This window comes from Podarcis vaucheri (assembly GCF_965113315.1).
Source record: "Podarcis vaucheri genome assembly, chromosome: 7".
Lineage (NCBI taxonomy): Eukaryota > Metazoa > Chordata > Lepidosauria > Squamata > Lacertidae > Podarcis > Podarcis vaucheri.
Genome location: NC_138765.1, coordinates 8,173,644 through 8,192,119, shown reverse-complemented (window position 1 = coordinate 8,192,119; position 18,476 = coordinate 8,173,644). Strand labels below are relative to the sequence as shown.

At 47.6% G+C, this 18,476-nt stretch overlaps 1 protein-coding gene across 2 annotated transcripts in view; it reads left to right on the top strand.

The window, feature by feature from the left end:
* Positions 1-15,778, top strand: part of LOC309536859 (SPARC-related modular calcium-binding protein 1-like) — a 61,485-nt gene extending 45,707 nt beyond the window's left edge. For both annotated transcript variants that reach the window (XM_082231228.1, XM_082231229.1), the window contains exons 7-12: positions 2,931-3,008; positions 4,191-4,383; positions 5,856-5,938; positions 6,856-6,955; positions 10,046-10,299; positions 15,254-15,778. In XM_082231228.1, the coding sequence (XP_082087354.1) occupies positions 2,931-3,008; positions 4,191-4,383; positions 5,856-5,938; positions 6,856-6,955; positions 10,046-10,286 (695 nt within the window). In that variant the 3' untranslated portion in view covers positions 10,287-10,299; positions 15,254-15,778. The remainder of the gene's footprint in view (positions 1-2,930; positions 3,009-4,190; positions 4,384-5,855; positions 5,939-6,855; positions 6,956-10,045; positions 10,300-15,253) is intronic.
* The last annotated feature ends 2,698 nt before the right edge of the window (positions 15,779-18,476 follow it).

Genomic DNA, 18,476 nt, shown 5'->3' with positions numbered 1-18,476 from the left:
TAGCTTCTTGTCCCACATAGAGATTTCTCAGGAGACAGATGAGGTGATCAGGCATTCCCATTTCTTTAATGACTATTGATTTGTGAGTAGGGACCACTCCCACTATTGAAAATTACATTGGCCTGAGTTCTTGGTGTGCTTTTTTTCTTGGTATATTTAATACATTGAAAACACACCCGCCCCCCACAAGAATCCTGAGAACTATTTATTTACTTCTTTATTTATCGCATCCACAAACCAGCTTTTTCTCCAAACTCAGGGTGGCGTATGTGGTTCTCTTCATTTAAGGCCCACAACAACCCTGAGGGGTAGATTTGGCTGAAAGACAGCGACTGGCCCAAGGTCCCCCAGCAAACTTTATTTCTGAATGGAGATTTGAACCCAGTTCTCCCAGGTCCTAGGACGACACTCTAACCACTGCACCACACTGTCTGCCTGTAGTTTACCCCATCGTAGAGCTACGTTTTTGAAATATACTCTGAGTCGAGAGCGGATTTCATGCTCTTTATTCAGCTCATAGTGGTGAGGAGGAATGAAAGTTTCCCCAAAGTATCTGCTTTATATACAGTGGTGCCCCGCAAGACGAACGCCTCGCAAGACGGAAAACCCGCTAGACGAAAGGGTTTTCCGTTTTGGAGGCGCTTCGCAAAACGAATTTCCCTATGGGCTTCCTTCGCAAGACGAAAGCCCATAGTGAAATCTCCGGGACAGCGGGGAAGCGCAGCGCGTCTTCCCCACTGTCCTCGGACCTCCTCCGAAGGCTGGCGGTGGGGCGGAAAGCCCTTCTCCCCGAGCCAGCCTTCGGAAGGCTGCTCCAAAGCCTGGCGGTGGGGCAGAATGCCCTTCTCCCCGCGCCAGGCTTCGGATGGCTGTCCTGAAGACTTGCGGTGGGAGGAGGGTTTTCCTTCCCACCGCCAACATTCAGAATGCTGTTCTGAATGTTGGCAGTGGGGAGGAAAAACCCTCCTCCCACTGCAAGCCCCGGGAACAGAGGAGAAGCGCTGCGCCCCTTCCCCTCTGTTCCCGTACCTGTCCTGAAGGCTTGTGGTGGGGAGAAAAGCCCTTCTCCGCACCGCCAGCCTGGCAAGCGGTTTCTATAGGAACGCATTAATTGATTATCAATGCATTCCTATGGGAAACCGTGCTTCGCAAGACGAAAAACTCGCAAGAAGAAAAAACTTGCAGAACGAATTAATTTCGTCTTGCGAGGCACCACTCTACATTATTTACACAATGGGCTGCACGTGATTGGCTAATTCCAGGATTCTCCTGTAGGCCAATCAGGTTGTGGATTCACTTCCACCTGGAGCTGGATTGGGTGGCTCCTGCAGACCAATCAAACTGCTGCATTGTTCTAGGACCAATCAGACTGCTGCATTCTGAATCCTATTGTTCTAGGACCAATCAGACTGCTGCATTTTTGGATCCTATTCAACTCAGTACATAACAGATTTCCAGCATCCGTCGCAAACAAGTTCCCAGAATTCTATGGACGGGGCAAACATACTTTAAATGCACTCTGTGTGTGCAGCCTTAGTTGATGAATCAGTACACACTACCACCCACCGTTATCTGAGATCAAATCTCATTTATCCTTCCTGGGGGTCTACTTTTGAGTAGACGGGAAAGCAAGCAAAACACTTGCTTTGGACCACACTGAAATCAGGCATTTAAAGCACTCGCCTGCCACTTTAACAGTCACAGGGAATTCTGGGATCTGTAGTTTTTTCTATGAACTGCACTTCCAAGGAATCTTGGGGGAAAGCCATGACTGTTAAAGTTGAGGAATGTCAAGTCTGGATGTGACCTTGGAAGGAAAACAATAAGCATAAACCAGGGCTAGCCATAGTGCGCCCCCTCCAGATGTTTTGAATGACAGCTCCCATTATCCCTGACCATAGACTGGGGCTGATGGGAATTATAGTCCACGGCGCCTGGTTGGCTTCATAAGGGACTTGCAATAACATTTTTTAACGTGTTAATTGGGAGCAACTTTCTACTCGATCAAACGCCTTTTCATCCTTCGCATCAACACTGCAAGCCTTAAAAAATATAATATTGGTTGTACGAGCCTTTTTAAAACAAAGCTGAGGCAACCAGTAAAAAATATTAGGTTTGTGCCTGTGTTTGGGTAGTGAGATAGAAGAAGAGAAATGGCATTTAGAAGCTTCTCCTTGCAGTAGGAGGGACGCGGGTGGCGCTGTGGGTTAAACCGCAGAGCCTAGGGCTTGCCGATCAGAAGGTTGGCGGTTCGAATCCCCACGACGGGGTGACCTCCCGTTTACTCGGTCCCTGCTCCTGCCAACCTAGCAGTTTGAAAGCACATCAAAGTGCAAGTAGATAAATAGGTACCACTCTGGTGGGAAGGTAAACGGCGTTTCCGTGCGCTGTTCTGGTTCGCCAGAAGCGGCTTAGTCTTGCTGGCCACATGACCCGGAAGCTGTACGCCAGCTCCCTTGGCCAGTAAAGCGAGATGAGCGCCGCATCCCCAGAGTCGGCCACGACTGGACCCAATGGTCAGGGGTCCCTTTACCTTTACCTTACCTTGCGGTAGGAGGGGAGCAACAGCATTGAGGCAAGTAATGCTTCTGAAAGCTAATTGTTAGAAATTGCAGGAGGGGAGAGGTCCTGCTTGAGGCTTTCAGGTCACAGCCCCCCCCCCCAAAGCTGTTTTTATTGGGGGGAAATCACGCCGTAATGGCCTGAGATCACGGCAACAAAAATGGCTGCAGTTCTCTCCTTTTTTTGCAAGCGGGGTGTCTCGTTTCTTCTGGGAAACTTGTTAGCAACGCAAAGTGGATGGGGAGGGTGTCGAAAGAGATGGGTGGTGTGGGAGAGGTTTCCCCCCCCATAACATCTACTCTCCTGTCGTCCGTGCCTCTGTGTGTGTGTGTGTTTGTGTGTTTGTGTTTCTGTCTCCCTCCATCTAGAGGGCACCTCCTTGCCGTTCCTTATTCCCATCATCATTCCGGATTTCAAGCCCAGCCGCACGGTGAAGCAGGCTCCAGGTGAGGGTCAGGATCCGTCGCTGTCATTTACTGGGTCAAATTTCAGGGGGGAAGTTCGCTGAACATAATAATAATAATACAGTGGTGCCTCGCAAGACAAAAAGAATCCGTTCTGTGATTCTCTTCGTCTAGCGGTTTTTTCATCTTGCGAAGCAAGCCCATTGACGGATTAGCGGATTAGCGCTATTAGCGCTATTAGCAGCTTTTAGCGGCTTATCTGCTGATCGGATCAGCTGATAAGCGGCTTAGCGGCTTAGAAAAAAAGGGGGGGAGGGAAAAAACCAGCAGGAACTCGCAATAGATTTTCGTCTTGCGAAGCAAGCCCATAGGAAATTCGTTTTGCGAAGCACCTCCAAAACGGAAAACTCTTTCGTCTAGCGAGTTTTCCGTCTTGCGAGGCATTCGTCTTGCGGGGCATTCGTCTTGCGGGGCACCACTGTAATAATAATAATAATAATAATAATAATAATAATAATAATAATAATAATAATTTATTATTTATACCCCGCCCATCTGGCTGTGTTTCCTCAGCCACTCTGGGCGGCTTCCAACAGAACACTAAAATACAATAACCTATTAAACATTAAACGCTTCCCTAAACAGGGCTGCCTTCAGATGTCTTCTAAAAGTCTGGTAGTTGTTTATCTCTTTGACATCTGATGGGAGGGCATTCCACAGGGCGGGCGCCACTACCGAGAAGGCCCTCTGCCTGGTTCCCTGCAACTTGGCTTCTCGCAGCGAGGGAACCACCAGAACGCCCTCGGCGCTGGACCTCAGTGTCCTGGCAGAACGATGGGGGTGGAGACGCTCCTTCAGGTATACTGGGCCTTTGAGGCCGTTTAGGGCTTTCAAGGTCAGCACCAACACTTTGAATTGTGCTCGGAAACGTACTGGGAGCCAGTGTAGGTTTTTCAAGACCAGTGTTATATGGTCTCGGCGGCCGCTCACAGTTATCAGTCTAGCTGCCACATTCTGCGGAACACCCTCCCACCAGATGTCAAAGAGAAAAATAACTACCAAATTTTGAGGGGGGGGGAAATGTTTTGGACTGACGCCCAAAAGAGTGCAGTGAAGGAGCCTGTTGATGTCAACTGGCAGGGAGTTCCAGAGGTTAGATGCCGACACGCTAAACTTGTCTTCTTTGTTCCAATTGGTGGCTGCTTGTGCCACTCACCCCCGCAGAGTACCCGCCTTCATGTGAGCAGGAGCGGCGAGAGGCTATTGATGAGGCCCGGCAGCACCAACAGGAGGGCACCTTCATCCCGGAGTGCGAGGGGGACGGCACCTATAAGGCCGTGCAGTGCCACCAGGCCACGGGGTATTGCTGGTGCGTGAGGGTGGACACTGGCCGGCCTGTTCCTGGCACTTCGACGAGGTCAGTGTCGCCCGACTTGTGAAGTCCGGAATGAGGGGTCCTGATTCAGTCGGTGGAGCACGAGACTCTTAATCTCAGGGTTGCGAGTTCGAGTTCCATGTTGGGCAGAAGATTCCTGCACTGCAGCGAGTGGGATTAAGCGACCCTCTACAGATCTGTGCTTCTAAGTGGGGGACTCCCATCATCAACAAAGTAGCACCATGAAGGCTATGTACAGTGGTACCTCAGGTTAAGTACTTAATTCGTTCCGGAGGTCCGTTCTTAACCTGAAACTGTTCTTAACCTGAAGCACCACTTTAGCTAATGGGGCCTCCTGCTGCTGCCGCACTGCCGGAGCACGATTTCTGTTCTCATCCTGAAGCAAAGTTCTTAACCTGAAGCACTTTTTCTGGGTTAGCGGAGTCTGTAACCTGAAGTGTATGTAACCTGAAGCGTATGTAACCCGAGGTACCACTGTACATTGAAAACACATCCTCCTGCCTCCTCACGTGAATCCTGGGAACTATAGAGCTACAATTCCCAGCACCCTTGACAAACTACAGCTCCCAGGGTAGTTGGGGGTTTTTTTTGGGGGGGGGTTCTATGCTGTCCACAGATGTAGCAGTGTCTCCAGACAACCTTCTTATTGAGCATTCAGCCTGTTTTGTTTGTTTGTGGTCTTCCCCACAATATTTCTGTTAAGTAGGAATTTGGCCAGGGCGATATATCGATATACAGTGGTATCTTGGATTGCGAACTGAATCCATTCCGGAAGTCGTTCTTAAACCGAAGCGTTCTTAAACCAAGGCGTGCTTTCCCATAGCGGCAGGGGACTCAATTTACACTCAACAGGAAGCGGAACGCGTTCTGCTTCCAAGGCAAAGTCCACAAACCAAAACACCTACTTCCGGGTTTGCAGCGTTCTCAATCCAAGTTGTTCATAAGCTAAGCTGTTCTTAAACCAAGGTACCACTGTTTTGCCCAGGACCGGTAGGAGCAGCAGACTGCGATGTCGGTTTCACTCAGCGATATATTGCCGGTGAAACCTCCGCCGCTCCTGCGTTCCTTTGCTAGCAGCGTCCAGTGGGCGGACGCAGGAGGGCTGGCGGTTTCACCAGTGATATATACGACGGGGAGGGAGAAACAAGCTGTATCAGCGAGGTGCAGATAGCTTGTTCCTCTCTCTGCATCTTGAAACTACTCAACTGCTCTGCCCTCTCACCTGAGATGTCGAAAAGCTGATGATCGCCCAGCCCTGGTAGGAATCGGTGCCTGAGCTTTCTTTTTTCCTCATCCTTTCCAGCCCCTTTTCCTTTTGTGCTGCGTCTCACATATTGTAAGCTTGAGGGCAGGGACAGTTACTGAGTTTTTGGGCAGCTGCCTTTTCTGACTGAAGAGTAGGATTTTTAAAAAATAAATCTTATTGCCGTCATTGCTAGTATTCTTGTTGATGTTAGTATTCGCTCGGCGTCTCTCGTCTTTCTTTCTCGCAGGAACTTCCCCCCGGACTGCGAGGCAGATGCGGCGGCCAAGAATGCAGAAATGAGTTCCTTATTCCGAGATCGGCTTCTGCCAGGTGGGATCATGAATCTCTGCTTCTTCTTTTTTTCTTTTTCTTTTTAATACATATTTTATTAGTTTTTAAACATATAATTTTCAACAATTATTAAACATGCTTTTATATCTTATACATTTTTTTGACTTCCATCAATCACATTCGAAAATTTTCCAATCGCTTCACTTAATTTACATTTCTTACTTTCACTATTACATTTAAATAACTAACATCTCTCTTTTTTATCTTCTTTGCAATGTTTCATATATTTCTCCTTACAAAACTTCTTGTAGTCCTACTAGCGTAATTTGTTGATTACAGTTGCTCTTCAAATAATTCGTATTTTTCCTCCAATCTTCTGTAAATCTCTGATCCTGCAGGTTTCGAATCCTTCCTGTCATTTTGTCCAGGTCTGCGTAGTCCATTAATTTTGTCTGCCATTCTGCTTTCGTCGGTACAGTGGTACCTCGGGTTAAGTACTTAATTCATTCCAGAGGTCCATTCTTAACCTGAAACTGTTCTTAACCTGAAGCACTGCTTTAGCTAATGGGGCTTCTGCTGCTGCCACTGCGCCGCCGAAGCACGATTTCTGTTCTCATCCTGAAGCAAAGTTCTTAACCTGAGGTACTATTTCTGGGTTAGCAGAGTCTGTAACCTGAAGCGTCTGTAACCTGAAGCGTATGTAACCCGAGGTACCGCTGTATTTCTTCTTGCTTCCATTTCTGGGCCAACAATCCTGAATCTCTGCTTCTTTTCAAACACTTTTCCCCCAGGTGCCACTGAACACAGACCATAGCTGTCAACTTTTCCCTTTACTTGCGAGGAATCCTATTCCGAATAAGGGAATTTCCCATAAAAAATGGGAAACGTTGACAGCTATGGCACAGACCCGTGTGAGTCTCGAGAGGCAAACCGTTCCCTTTCTTCTTTCCTGCTAGGTTGCCCAGGCTCCAAGAAGATAGAGTTCCTCTCCAATCTGATCAAAGCCTTGGCTTCCGACATGTTGCAGTCGAGGATGATGCCCGTTCCATACCGAAGGTAAATACCTTAAAAGGGAGCAGGCTGTGAGTCACAGAGTCTGCGTATTTCCTGTTCACAGGATGTTTATGTTTTCTGTTGCTTTCGTTTTTCTCTGTCTGGAGACACTGACGCAGGCAGTCATGTCTTTCTTTGTTCTGATCAACGCTGAATAAAACTTGTAAATAATGCTCTCCTGAGTGCGACTTTTGCTGTGCATTATCTGCTGATAAGAGTGTGCATGAGCTCTGGAATGTGGCAAGATATTTTCTAGAAACTCATGTCGCTAATTGCTGATACTGCATGCCTACGGGAGATCGATGGATCGTCCAGCACACGGCTTGGGGCCATGATGGACTTTGTCTCCCTGGCAGTATCCCAACCAATACTGCTCTCTCTCTCTCTCTCTCTCTGAAGGGGCACAGGGGAGGAGAGTTGTTGCGTGTCGAGTTCGCCAAGCCACCCCCCAATAACTCACACATCAATTTTGGTTTGGGTTTTTGGCATGATTTTGGCCACAACTTTACATACATCCAAGTGAGTGGTTGCTTAGGCATTGGTTCCGACTATCTGTCCTTGCTCAGGGGACAGAACTGACTTCCGGATTCCAGCGAAAGCCAGTGCGGGAAACAAATTTTGGGGAGAAAATGAAGCTGGGTCTCAGTCCCTCACTTCTTACCTTCATGCTCCTGGTGGCTTGCACGGCCCACATCCGATGCCAGGGACAAGGACGAAAAGAATGGCAAGCCCCTGGATTCCTTTAACGGAATTCCCTTTCCGCACCGCCATTGGAGGGGTAGGCACTTACCCCTCCACCAACCAATTTGAACCAATGCCTAACCGCCAACCTTACAAGTTGTGACGATTTGCTACGCAGTAGGCAAAACCAAATGGCACCAGCCAATCAGCCAAATGGACAAATTCCTACCAGGCCCCTGCCTCAAAGCAGACGACCCCATGACAGGCATAGCAAGGTCAAGCGAACAACCCCCCAATACAGGGAGGGTGGGCGGGTGATCCAGTCCAAGCAGCCAAGAGAACGCTCAAAGTTGGGCGTCCAATATTTAAAACCTCTGACTCCTCCTTCAAAATTGGCAACAAGCAAATCTCCCCAGCGACCCGATTAACCAATACACTCCCTTTGTCCCTCCACAAATCCGCCCAGCAACAATGGGGTGGCTTGTATCCCCCACCGCAACACGCGCTCTGCTAGGGAGAACACGTTTTGCCAAACTTTTTAAGCAAGAGTTGAAATCTAATGGGAGGGTTCCATTGTTGAACTAGAAACAGGTTTGCTTGTGAGGTAATGGTCATAGTTGCCACCTAAAGACCACCCTTCGTTGTTGCCATCTGGTCGGTCTTGAGAAGCAATGGAGTAATCCTCTGGGGTTAATAAATAATAATATTTATAATGGCAGTGAGAGATTTTACTTTCTTGGGCTCCATGATCACTGCAGATGTGACAGTAGCCACAAAATTAAAAGATGCCTGCTTCTTGAGAGAAAAGCAATGACAAACCTAGACAGCATCTTAAAAAGCAGAGACATCACCTTGCCAACAAAGGTCCGTATAGTCAAAGCTATGGTTTTCCCAGTAGTGATGTATGGAAGTGAGAGCTGGACCATAAAGAAGGCTGATCACTGAAGAATTGATGGTTTTGAATTCTGGTGCTGGAGGAGACTCTTGAGAGTCCCATGGACTGCAAGAAGATAAAACCTCTCCATCCTTAAGGAAATCAGCCCTGAGTGCTCACTGGAAGGACAGATCCTGAAGCTGAGGCTCCAATACTTTGGCCACCTTATGAGAAGAGAATGTTGTTGGGAAAGAGGGAGGGCACAAGGAGAAGGGGATGACAGAGGACGAGATGGCTTGACAGTGTTCTGGAAGCTACAAACATGAGTTTGACCAAACTGTGGGAGGCAGTGGAAGACAGGAGTGCCTGGCGTGCTCTGCTCCCTGGGGTCACGAAGAGTCAGACACGACTACATGACTAAACAACAACAAACAATATTTATAATCATTTATAATTATTAATATCAATCATTAGCAGCATGAAAGTGACCTCCCTGGGACACAAGTCTGGGCAGTATGTCTAGAGCAGGGGTCAGCAAACTTTTTCAGCAGGGGGCCGGTCCACTGTCCCTCAGACCTTGTGGGGGGCCAGACTATATTTGGGGGGGGGATGAACGAATTCCCCACAAATAATCCAGAGATGCATTTTAAATAAAAGCACACATTCTAAATAAAAGCACACATGAGTAGAATGTGCCCTTTTATTTAAAATGCACCTCTGGGTTATTTGTGAGGCATAGGAATTCGTTCATCCCCCCAAAAAAATATATATAGTCCGGCCCCCCACAAGGTCTGAAGGACAGTGGACCGGCCCCCTGCTGAAAAAGTTTTCTGACCCCTGGACCACGGCTGTCAACGTTTCCCTTTTTTAAAGGGAAATTCCCTTATTCCGAATAGGATTCCTCTCAAGAAAAGGGAAAAGTTGACAGCTATGCCCTGGACTAGGGACGCGGGTGGCGCTGTGGGTTAAACCATAGAGCCTAGGGCTTGCCGATCAGAAGGTTGACGGTTCGAATCCCCGCGACGGGGTGAGCTCCCGTTGCTCAGTCCCTGCTCCTGCCATCCTAGCAGTTTGAAAGCATGTCAAAGTGCAAGTAGATAAATAGGTACCACTCCGGCGGGAAGGTAAAAGGCGTTTCTGTGTGCTGCTCTGGTTCGCCAGAAGTGGCTTAGTCACGCTGGCCACATGACCCGGAAGCTGTACGCCGGCTCCCTCAGCCAATAAGGCGAGATGAGCGCCGCAACCCCAGAGTCGGTCACGACTGGACCTAATGGTCAGGGATCCCTTTACCTTTACTTATGCCCTGGACTAGAGGATCCTTGGGATTCTTTCCAATTCTTGAATTCTATGATTCTGGAATTTTTGCTAGATTCCAAGCCTGCGCTCTTGGAGTTTGGGGTGACAGGCTACAATACGTTTCTTTAAAAGAACCGAAGACATTTCTCTTTTTCAAGGAACGCACATGTCCTGGGCCACCGCAAGCTAGGTTTCCCTCATCCAGCAAGGCTCTCCTGACCCCCTCTTCTCCCCACCCGCAGGTTTTCGGACAGCCTGACGGGGCCCACCCTGGAGGAGCGTGCGGTGCGCTGGCAGTTCGTCCGCCTAGACAAGGACTTCAGCAACAGCATCAGCGAGCGGGAGCTGCGACCCCTCAAGCTCTACATGAAGAGGAACACGCGACCCAAGCGCTGCGTCCGCAAGTTCCTCAACTACTGCGACCTGGATGAAAACAAGCTCATCTCCTTGCATGAGCTCAAAGGCTGCCTGGGGCTGAGTTAGCCCGACACACGTGGTACGTACACTCCCGTGCCCCTCGCTCACCTGTTGTTGTTTTTCTTTAAAAAGATATTTATTGAAAGTTTTTAAGAGATAACAAAAAACAAAAAAGGAAAAATAAACATGCAAAATGAAAAACAGTTAAAAACACACATTAATTTTCAATAACCTAACTTCCGTACACTTATTTCCTCGGACCTCCTCATACCTCCCTTCTTTGTATTCCAGTTCTATTTGTTAGTTCAGCAAAACCTTACTATTAAACTTTTACCCATTTGTAAAACCTTCCCCCCCCCCCTTATCTCTTAAAGCATTGCAGCTGGAATCCGCTTAGTTTCTATCCAGCATCCTTCTAACATTCATTAATTTTACAATGTTTCTGTAAATAGTCTTTGAATTTCTTCCAGTCTTCTTTCACCAACTCTTCTCCCTGGTCTCGGATTCTGCCGGTCATTTCTGCCAATTCCATGTAGTCCATCACCTTCATCTGCCATTCTTCCAGAGTGGGTAGATCTTGTGTCTTCCAATACTTTGCAATAAGTATTCTTGCTGCTGTTGTTGCATACATAAAAAAAGTTCTGTCCTTCTTTGGCACCAATTGGCCGACAATGCCCAAGAGAAAGGCCTCTGGTTTCTTCAGGAAGGTATATTTAAATACCTTTTTCAGTTCATTATATATCATTTCCCAGAAGGCCTTAACCTTTGGGCACGTCCACCAAAGGTGAAAGAATGTACCTTCTGTTTCTTTACATTTCCAACATTTATTGTTGGGCATCCCCTCGCTCACCTGTTGGTAACTCCACAATATTATTATTATTATTATTATTATTATTATTATTATTATTATTATTATTATTAACAACTCCAGCAGGTACAGAATGCCACGGCGAGGCTCCTTATGGGGTTGTTGCCGCGGGATCGCATTCATCCAGTGTTTCACCAGCTGCACTGGCTCCCGGTGGAGTACAGGGTCAGGTTCAAGGTGCTGGTTTTAACCTTTAAAGCCATAAGCGGCCTAGGACCCTCGTATCTACGGGACCGCCTCTCCTGGTATGCCCCACGGAGGACTTTAAGGTCCACAAATGGCAACATTTTGGAGGTCCCAGGTCACAAGGTGGTTAGGTTGGTCTCAACTAAGGCCAGGGCCTTTTCAGCTGTGGCCCCGACTTGGCAGAACGCTCTGTCACAAGAGACTAGGGCCCTGCGGGACTTGACATCTTTCCGCAGGGCCTGCAAGACAGAGCTGTTCCGCCTGGCCTTTGGTTTGGACTCAGTCTGGCCCTTTTGTTTCCCTCCCCTTGTGGTCTTGATTTATCTTTTAAAATGAGGCTGCATTTTAAATTGCATTTAAATTAAGTCCTGTGAAACTTCTCACTTGCTCCGCCAGCTCCCTGTTTTTCTGCCTCCAAATTGGTCCCCTGGCTTTCCTTAACCCAGAATGCGGCAGCTAGGCGTTAGGGCTTTAAAGATCAAGGCTCTATGTGGGGCTACCTTTGAAGGTGACCCGGAAACTACAACTAATCCAGAATGCAGCAGCTAGACTGGTGACTGGGAGCAGCCGCTGAGACCACATAACACCGGTCTTGAAAGACCTACACTGGCTCCCAGTACATTTCCGAGCACAATTCAAAGTGTTGGTGCTGACCTTGAAAGCCCTAAACGGCCTCAAAGGCCCAGTATACCTGAAGGAGCGTCTCCACCCCCATCGTTCAGCCCGGACACAGAGGTCCAGCGCCGAGGGCCTTCTGGCGGTTCCCTCGCTGCGAGAAGCCAAGTTACAGGGAACCAGGCAGAGGGCCTCCTCGGTGGTGGCACCCGCCCTGTGGAACGCCCTCCCACCGATGTCAACGAGAAAAACAACTACCAGACTTTTAGAAGACATCTGAAGGCAGCCCTGTTTAGGGAAGCTTTTAATGTTTGATAGATTATTGTATTTTAATATTTTGTTGGAAGCCGCCTAGCGTGGCTGGGGAAACCCAGCCAGATGAGTGGGGTATAAATAATAAATTATTATTATTATTATTATTATTATTATTATTATTATTATTATTCCTTGCCCATCTCCTTGGCCTCTGGTCTCTAAAGCAGCAGCAGCCGCCTCGCCAGCCTCTGAGATTTGCCAGGGCTTGGAACAAACTGTTCCTCTCTCAAAGCCTCACCACCGCCCCCCAACCACCCTTCCCCACCCCATTCATATAACTTAAATTCAGCTCCAGCCTCTCCCTCTACCAGCTTCCATCGCAGACAAAGGGGGACTCTGTGCAATACTTTCTGGTGGATTAAGCGTGGATTAGCTGCGCAGAACACACTTGCCTGCAAAATGCTTGCAGCGTCGACTCTTCTCGGAGCAGAAAGTTGGGGGGGTTTGATTAGGTTAACTTGAAACACTCTACGCACCTCTCCAAACAGGGCAAATTGATTTCTTGTTCCTTGCAACTGCGCGTGGGAGATTCAAAACCCTAATTAAAGTCTAAAATGCTTTAGGTTTCTTTTTCCCCCTGTTAACTTCGCACAATGCAGGTGACGAAATTTTATTTTATTTTATATAATTGATTTACAACATAGTCCACAACAACTCATACATACAAACAAACCCACCGCCGTTGCCAATTTAATCATAAAAATTAAACTCCTATCCCCTTACACAAAGAAAACATAATATAAAAATAAAAGACTTCCTTTGTCCTGTAAATGGCCTCCTTATTTACTTCTTGTGTACTATTTCTTTTACATGTGATTATTCCAATTTTTCCTAATTATGACTTTAAAAAACCGCAAAGTCTCCTGTAGAAATTAATCGAAACAAGTCCAGGTGTATATTTTGGGTAAAGTATTCTCTACATTTTCCCCATTCTTTTTGAAATCCTTGTCTGGGCTGTCCCCTAATAATCTCTGTTAATCTGGCCAATTCAGTATCATTTAATAATTTATCCTGCCATTCCTTTTTTGTTGGCACAAATTTTTTTTTCCAGTTTCTGGCAATTAAGGTCCTCACCGCGCCTGTGGCATGAAGGAATTTTTTCCGATCTTCTTTTGCTATACCTGTGTCTCTTATTCCTAATAGGAAAGCTTCTGTAATTTTCACAAAGTTGTATTTAAATTTTTTTTTTTGGTTCATCATATACTATATCCCAGAAGCTTTTGATGTTTTCACAGGTCCACCAGATATGTATAAGTGACAGAATTTTAATTTAGCCTTTCTTTACTTGCTTAATTCTCCCAAAGCTTCTTCCTGCCTTTTGGGTTGGTTTTTCCTCTTCCCCAATTTAATTCACTGCCTGTAGCACAAGTTTCTGGAAACTACCTTCAGGAGCAAAGAATGACCATCTGAAAAACTTTCCGTTCGCATTCAGGTTATCTCTCTAGGGTGGGGATGTGAAATTAAGGATGGGTCAGTTCTGAAGGCTGGGTGTGGGTCCCATAGCCGCCTCTGCGAAAGACTCAGCTGCTATTTTATAACAGATTAGGCACAGGGAATGTTTAGGGATGCTGGTGGTGCTGTGGGTTAAACCACAGAGCCTAGGACTTGCCGATCAGAAGGTTGCCGGTTCGAATCCTCGCGACGGGGTGAGCTCCCGTTGCTTGGTCCCTGCTCCTGCCAACCTAGCAATTTGAAAGCACACCAGTGCAAGTAGATAAATAGATACCGCTCCAGCGGGAAGGTAAACGGCATTTCCGTGCGCTGCTCTGGTTCGCCAGAAACGGCTTAGTCCTGCTGGCCACATGACCCGGAAGCTGTACGCCGGCTCCCTCGGCCAGTAAAGCGAGATGAGCGCCGCAACCCCAGAGTCGGCCACGACTGGACCTAATGGTCAGGGGTCCCTTTACCTTTTTATGTTCACATTAGCGGATTAAAGCACAGCAAAGTCATTTCCCCCTCGCTGCATTTGAAGCCACGCTTGCATGCTGTCAAGATTTATGTATAAGCTAAACAAGCTATAGTTTAGAGCCCCGCTCTCTTGGCCCCCCCCAAAAAAAAAAAATTTAAAGGGAAAGAACTGGATGTACATTCCAAAGTATAAAAAACAAATAAAATAAAACCTACTTACAGCAACAGTGTTTTGTGTTTTGTAGGCTCCCATGATGTAAGTCATGGTCCCCGACTGCTAGCCTGCTCCCTAAAATATCACGGGTTTGCTCCTTTCTATATATAGGGTGCCTACATTCTGCATGGACTGGTAGCACGGCAACATGCGCAAATGGCTTGAGATACCTATTAGGTCCATAAATTACCATATATTCAACAAACAAAACAGCAACAATTTGTTGTTGACAAAGGACAGCTGGACATATAAAGGGCCCCATTACGTTCAGTAGCTTAAAGGTAAAGGGACCCCTGACCATTAGGTCCAGTCATGGGCGACTCTGGGGTTGCGGTGCTCATCTCGCTTTATTGGCCAAGGGAGCCGGCGTACAGCTTCCGGGTCATGTAGCCAGCATGACTAAGCTGCTTCTGGCGAACCAGAGCAGCGCACGGAAACGCCATTTACCTTCCCGCCAGAGAGGTACCTATTTATCTACTTGCACTGGCATGCTTTCGAACTGCTAGGTTGGCAGGAGCAGGGACCGAGCAACAGGAGCTCACCCCATTGCGGGGATTTGAACCGCCGACCTTCATATCGGGAAGTCCTAGGCTCTGTGGTTTAACCTACAGCGCCACCCGCGTTCCTTCAGTAGCTTAGGGCCTCATCAAATCTAAATCTGGCCCTGGAGATATGTGACCCCGGCTCTTCCGTGAAGCTCACCTTCGCTGAATCTCATCCCAGCCGAACTCACAGGACTATGCACTGCTAATCTACAAAAAGCTTACCTATGTTGATCATTTGCATCCCGAAATAAAAAGCCACGTGTGCAAAATCTCTCTTTCTACTCGCCTAGATGTGATTCTTAGTCGCCGCAGGTGACCAGGCTGGTGGTGGATTGTGAGCCTCTGCTGAACTTAATTTCTCTCCCTCTTTCTCTCTCCATAGACTTCCCCCTGACAAAGAATGGCGCTTTCCCCCTCCAGAAGCCCAGGGGGCGCTCTCTCATTCTCTGAGCACTGCATTCCCGCCTCTGGTTGCAGATTCTTTGCACTTTAAAGAGACGGACTGGACTTTCTGCCCAGAAGGTTGGCGATGGTTCCGGGAAGTAGAGTTAAACGTGGAAAGGGGTGGGACAAATGTGGCTGTCAGTCCATTTTCTGTGTTTTCCTTTTTATTTTATTTTTTTGCTTTTTTAAAAAAGAAACGTAGATAACAACAGGCCTGCAGAAACCATCTACCTTAGTAGATTTTTTTATATATGTATAAAAAAATAAGTAATAATAATCTTTGCTTTATTTTTGCAACGTAATTTTTAAGAGAGAGAGAGAAAAGTGAATGTAAGGGGACTTCCATGTTTGTTAGAGGGTGTTTCAAAAGGCTGCGCTCCTTTTCAGTTGTGTAAAAAAATCAGCTGGGTTTTAAAACGAATTGTAGTCTGTTTATTTGAATCAATAAATTATGGATATACAAGGGCGGTTTCTTTCATATTTCTGGGTTCCTTTACGTGGAATTAATATCGGGGGCCCTACTTGAATATTGAAAAATTGTACTTATCTGCTTGTTGTTGTTTAGTCGTTTAGTCGTGTCCGACTCTTCGTGACCCCCTGGACCAGAGCACGCCAGGCACTCCTGTCTTCCACTGCCTCCCGCAGTTTGGTCAAACTCATGCTGGTAGCTTCGAGAACACTGTCCAGCCATCTCCTCCTCCGTCGTCCCCTTCTCCTTGTGCCCTCCATCTTTCCCAACATCAGGGTCTTTTCCAGGGAATCTTCTCTTCTCATGAGGTGGCCAAAGTCTTGCAGCCTCAGCTTCAGGATCTGTCCTTCCAGTGAGCACTCGGGGTTGATTTCCTTCAGAATGGAGAGGTTTTATCTTCTTGCAGTCCATGGGACTCTCAAGAGTCTCCTCCAGCACCAGAATTCAAAAGCATCCATTCTTCGGCGATCAGCCTTCTTTATGGTCCAGCTCTCACTTCCATACATCACTACTGGGGAAGCCAGAGCTTTTAACTATACGGACCTTTGTTCAGGGCAATTGATATTAGTCATTGATAGCTGTACCCCCCTCGATGAATTGGTCCAATCCCCTTTAAAGCCATCCACTCGCAGGGACTGGCAGCACGCTGAAGACCATGTACCCGGAGAGAAGGAGAGCTGGTGTCTGACTCTGGAGAGGGAAGCGGTGATTTGAGGGGAGTTGTAGCAGCTAGGAGGCAAGAGTCGAAAGCAGGGGAAGGCCCTCTGCCTTGTTCCCTGTAACCTCACTTCTCGCAGGGAGGGAACCGCCAAAAGGCCCTCGGAGCTGGACCTCAGTGTCTGGGCTGGATGATGGGGGTGGAGACGCTCCTTCAGGTATATTGGGCCTTTGGGGCCATTTAGGGCTTTAAAGGTCAGCACCAACACTTTGAATTGTGCTCAGAAACGTACTGGGAACCAATGTAGGTCTTTCAGAACCGGTGTTACATGGTCTTGGCCGCCACTCCCGGTCACCAGTCTAATGTATTTGTGTGCAAGCCAGTTTTATCTTATTTTAACCTTCCATTTGATTTCCTTTCCCCTGTTCCCCTGTACCTATTACCCCTTTGTAACCACTTCCTGCCCACCACGGCCTGTTATAACTCGGGTTCCAGTGCAGCCCTGTGGCTGAGGCTGGGGAAAAGAAGTATTTTTTTCTATACTTCCCTGCTCACAATTCCTTGGAGTTTTGCGCCATCTGCTGGAATAACACAGCATTACTTAAGAAGGATTTATGCTCAGGTAAAACGGATCTCTCTCTTCTTAGGTTGCTTACTAAATCCTTTATTTTAATACTCAAAGCGATTCGTTCCTAAAACAAGAGGTGTTGGATCAGGGGCCTGCACAGAAGCTGGAAAATCCTGTGCCTCTTTTTCCCGTTCTACGTAACCTGTCATCAAATGCACAAATGTGCCTATATCTTAAATGGATTTTCTGCCTATATACATAGAAACTAAAGGCTGTCGTCACGCTCTGCAGTTGCAGATGCAAGTAGGGTGATCTGTGGGCGGGAGGTAAGCAGGGTGGCGAGATGTGAAGAGAGGAGGGTTAGTCTAACTTGGACACACATTCATAGAATTGTAGAGTTGGAAGGGACCCGAGGGTCATCTAGTCCAACCCCAGGAATCTCAGCTAATGCGTCCACGACAGGGTTGCCATATTGTGACGAGCAGAAAAGGGGACACATTTGCTGACTATGGTGAGCCTACCCATGAAAAAGAAGATGTGTCCTGAAAAAAGGTGACGGGAGCACTCTTGCGTTCGAGGGCTCCTGTGGGTTTCCCACAGACATCTGTTTGGCCACTGTGAGAGCAAGTTCTTATCACACTCCTATCTGGACTTGGGGAAATGCAGCGGTTCTGTGATGGGACATGTGCTTTGCACGGAAAAAGTATCAGATGCAATCCTTGGCACCTCCAGCTGGGGCTGGGAGAGAACTCTATCTGAATCTGCCAGTTAGAGTAGGCAGTACTCAGCCTGGTGGACCAGTGGTCTGATTCAGTATAAGGCAGCTCCCTGTGTTCCTATGTATCAGGAAGGCCTCATTTACTGCTTCCTGCCACAGCTCCTGGCTTTGCCTTTGGGGAAAAGGTAAAGGGACCCCTGACCATTAGGTCCAGTCATGGCCGACTCTGGGGTTGCGGGGCTCATCTCGCTTTACTGGCCGAGGGAGCCGGCGTACAGCTTCCGGGTCATGTGGCCAGCATGACTAAGCCACTTCTGGCGAACCAGAGCAGCGCATGGAAACGCCGTTTACCTTCCCGCCGGAGTGGTACCTATTTATCTACTTGCACTTTGATGTGCTTTCGAACTGCTAGGTTGGCAGGAGCAGGGACAGAGCGACGGGAGCTCACCCCGTCGCGGGGATTCGAACTGCTGACCTTCTGATCGGCATGTCCTAGGCTCTGTGGTTTAACCCACAGCGCCACCCGTGTCCCAATAATAATAATAATAATAATAATAATAATAATAATAATTATTTATACCCCGCCCATCTAGCTGGGTTTCCCCAGCCACTCTGGGCGGCTTCCAACAGAACACTAACAATACAATAACCTATTAAACATTAAAAGCTTCCCTAAACAGGGCTGCCTTCAGATGTCTTCTAAACGCCAGATAGCTGTTTATTTCCTTGACATCTGGTGGGAGGGCGT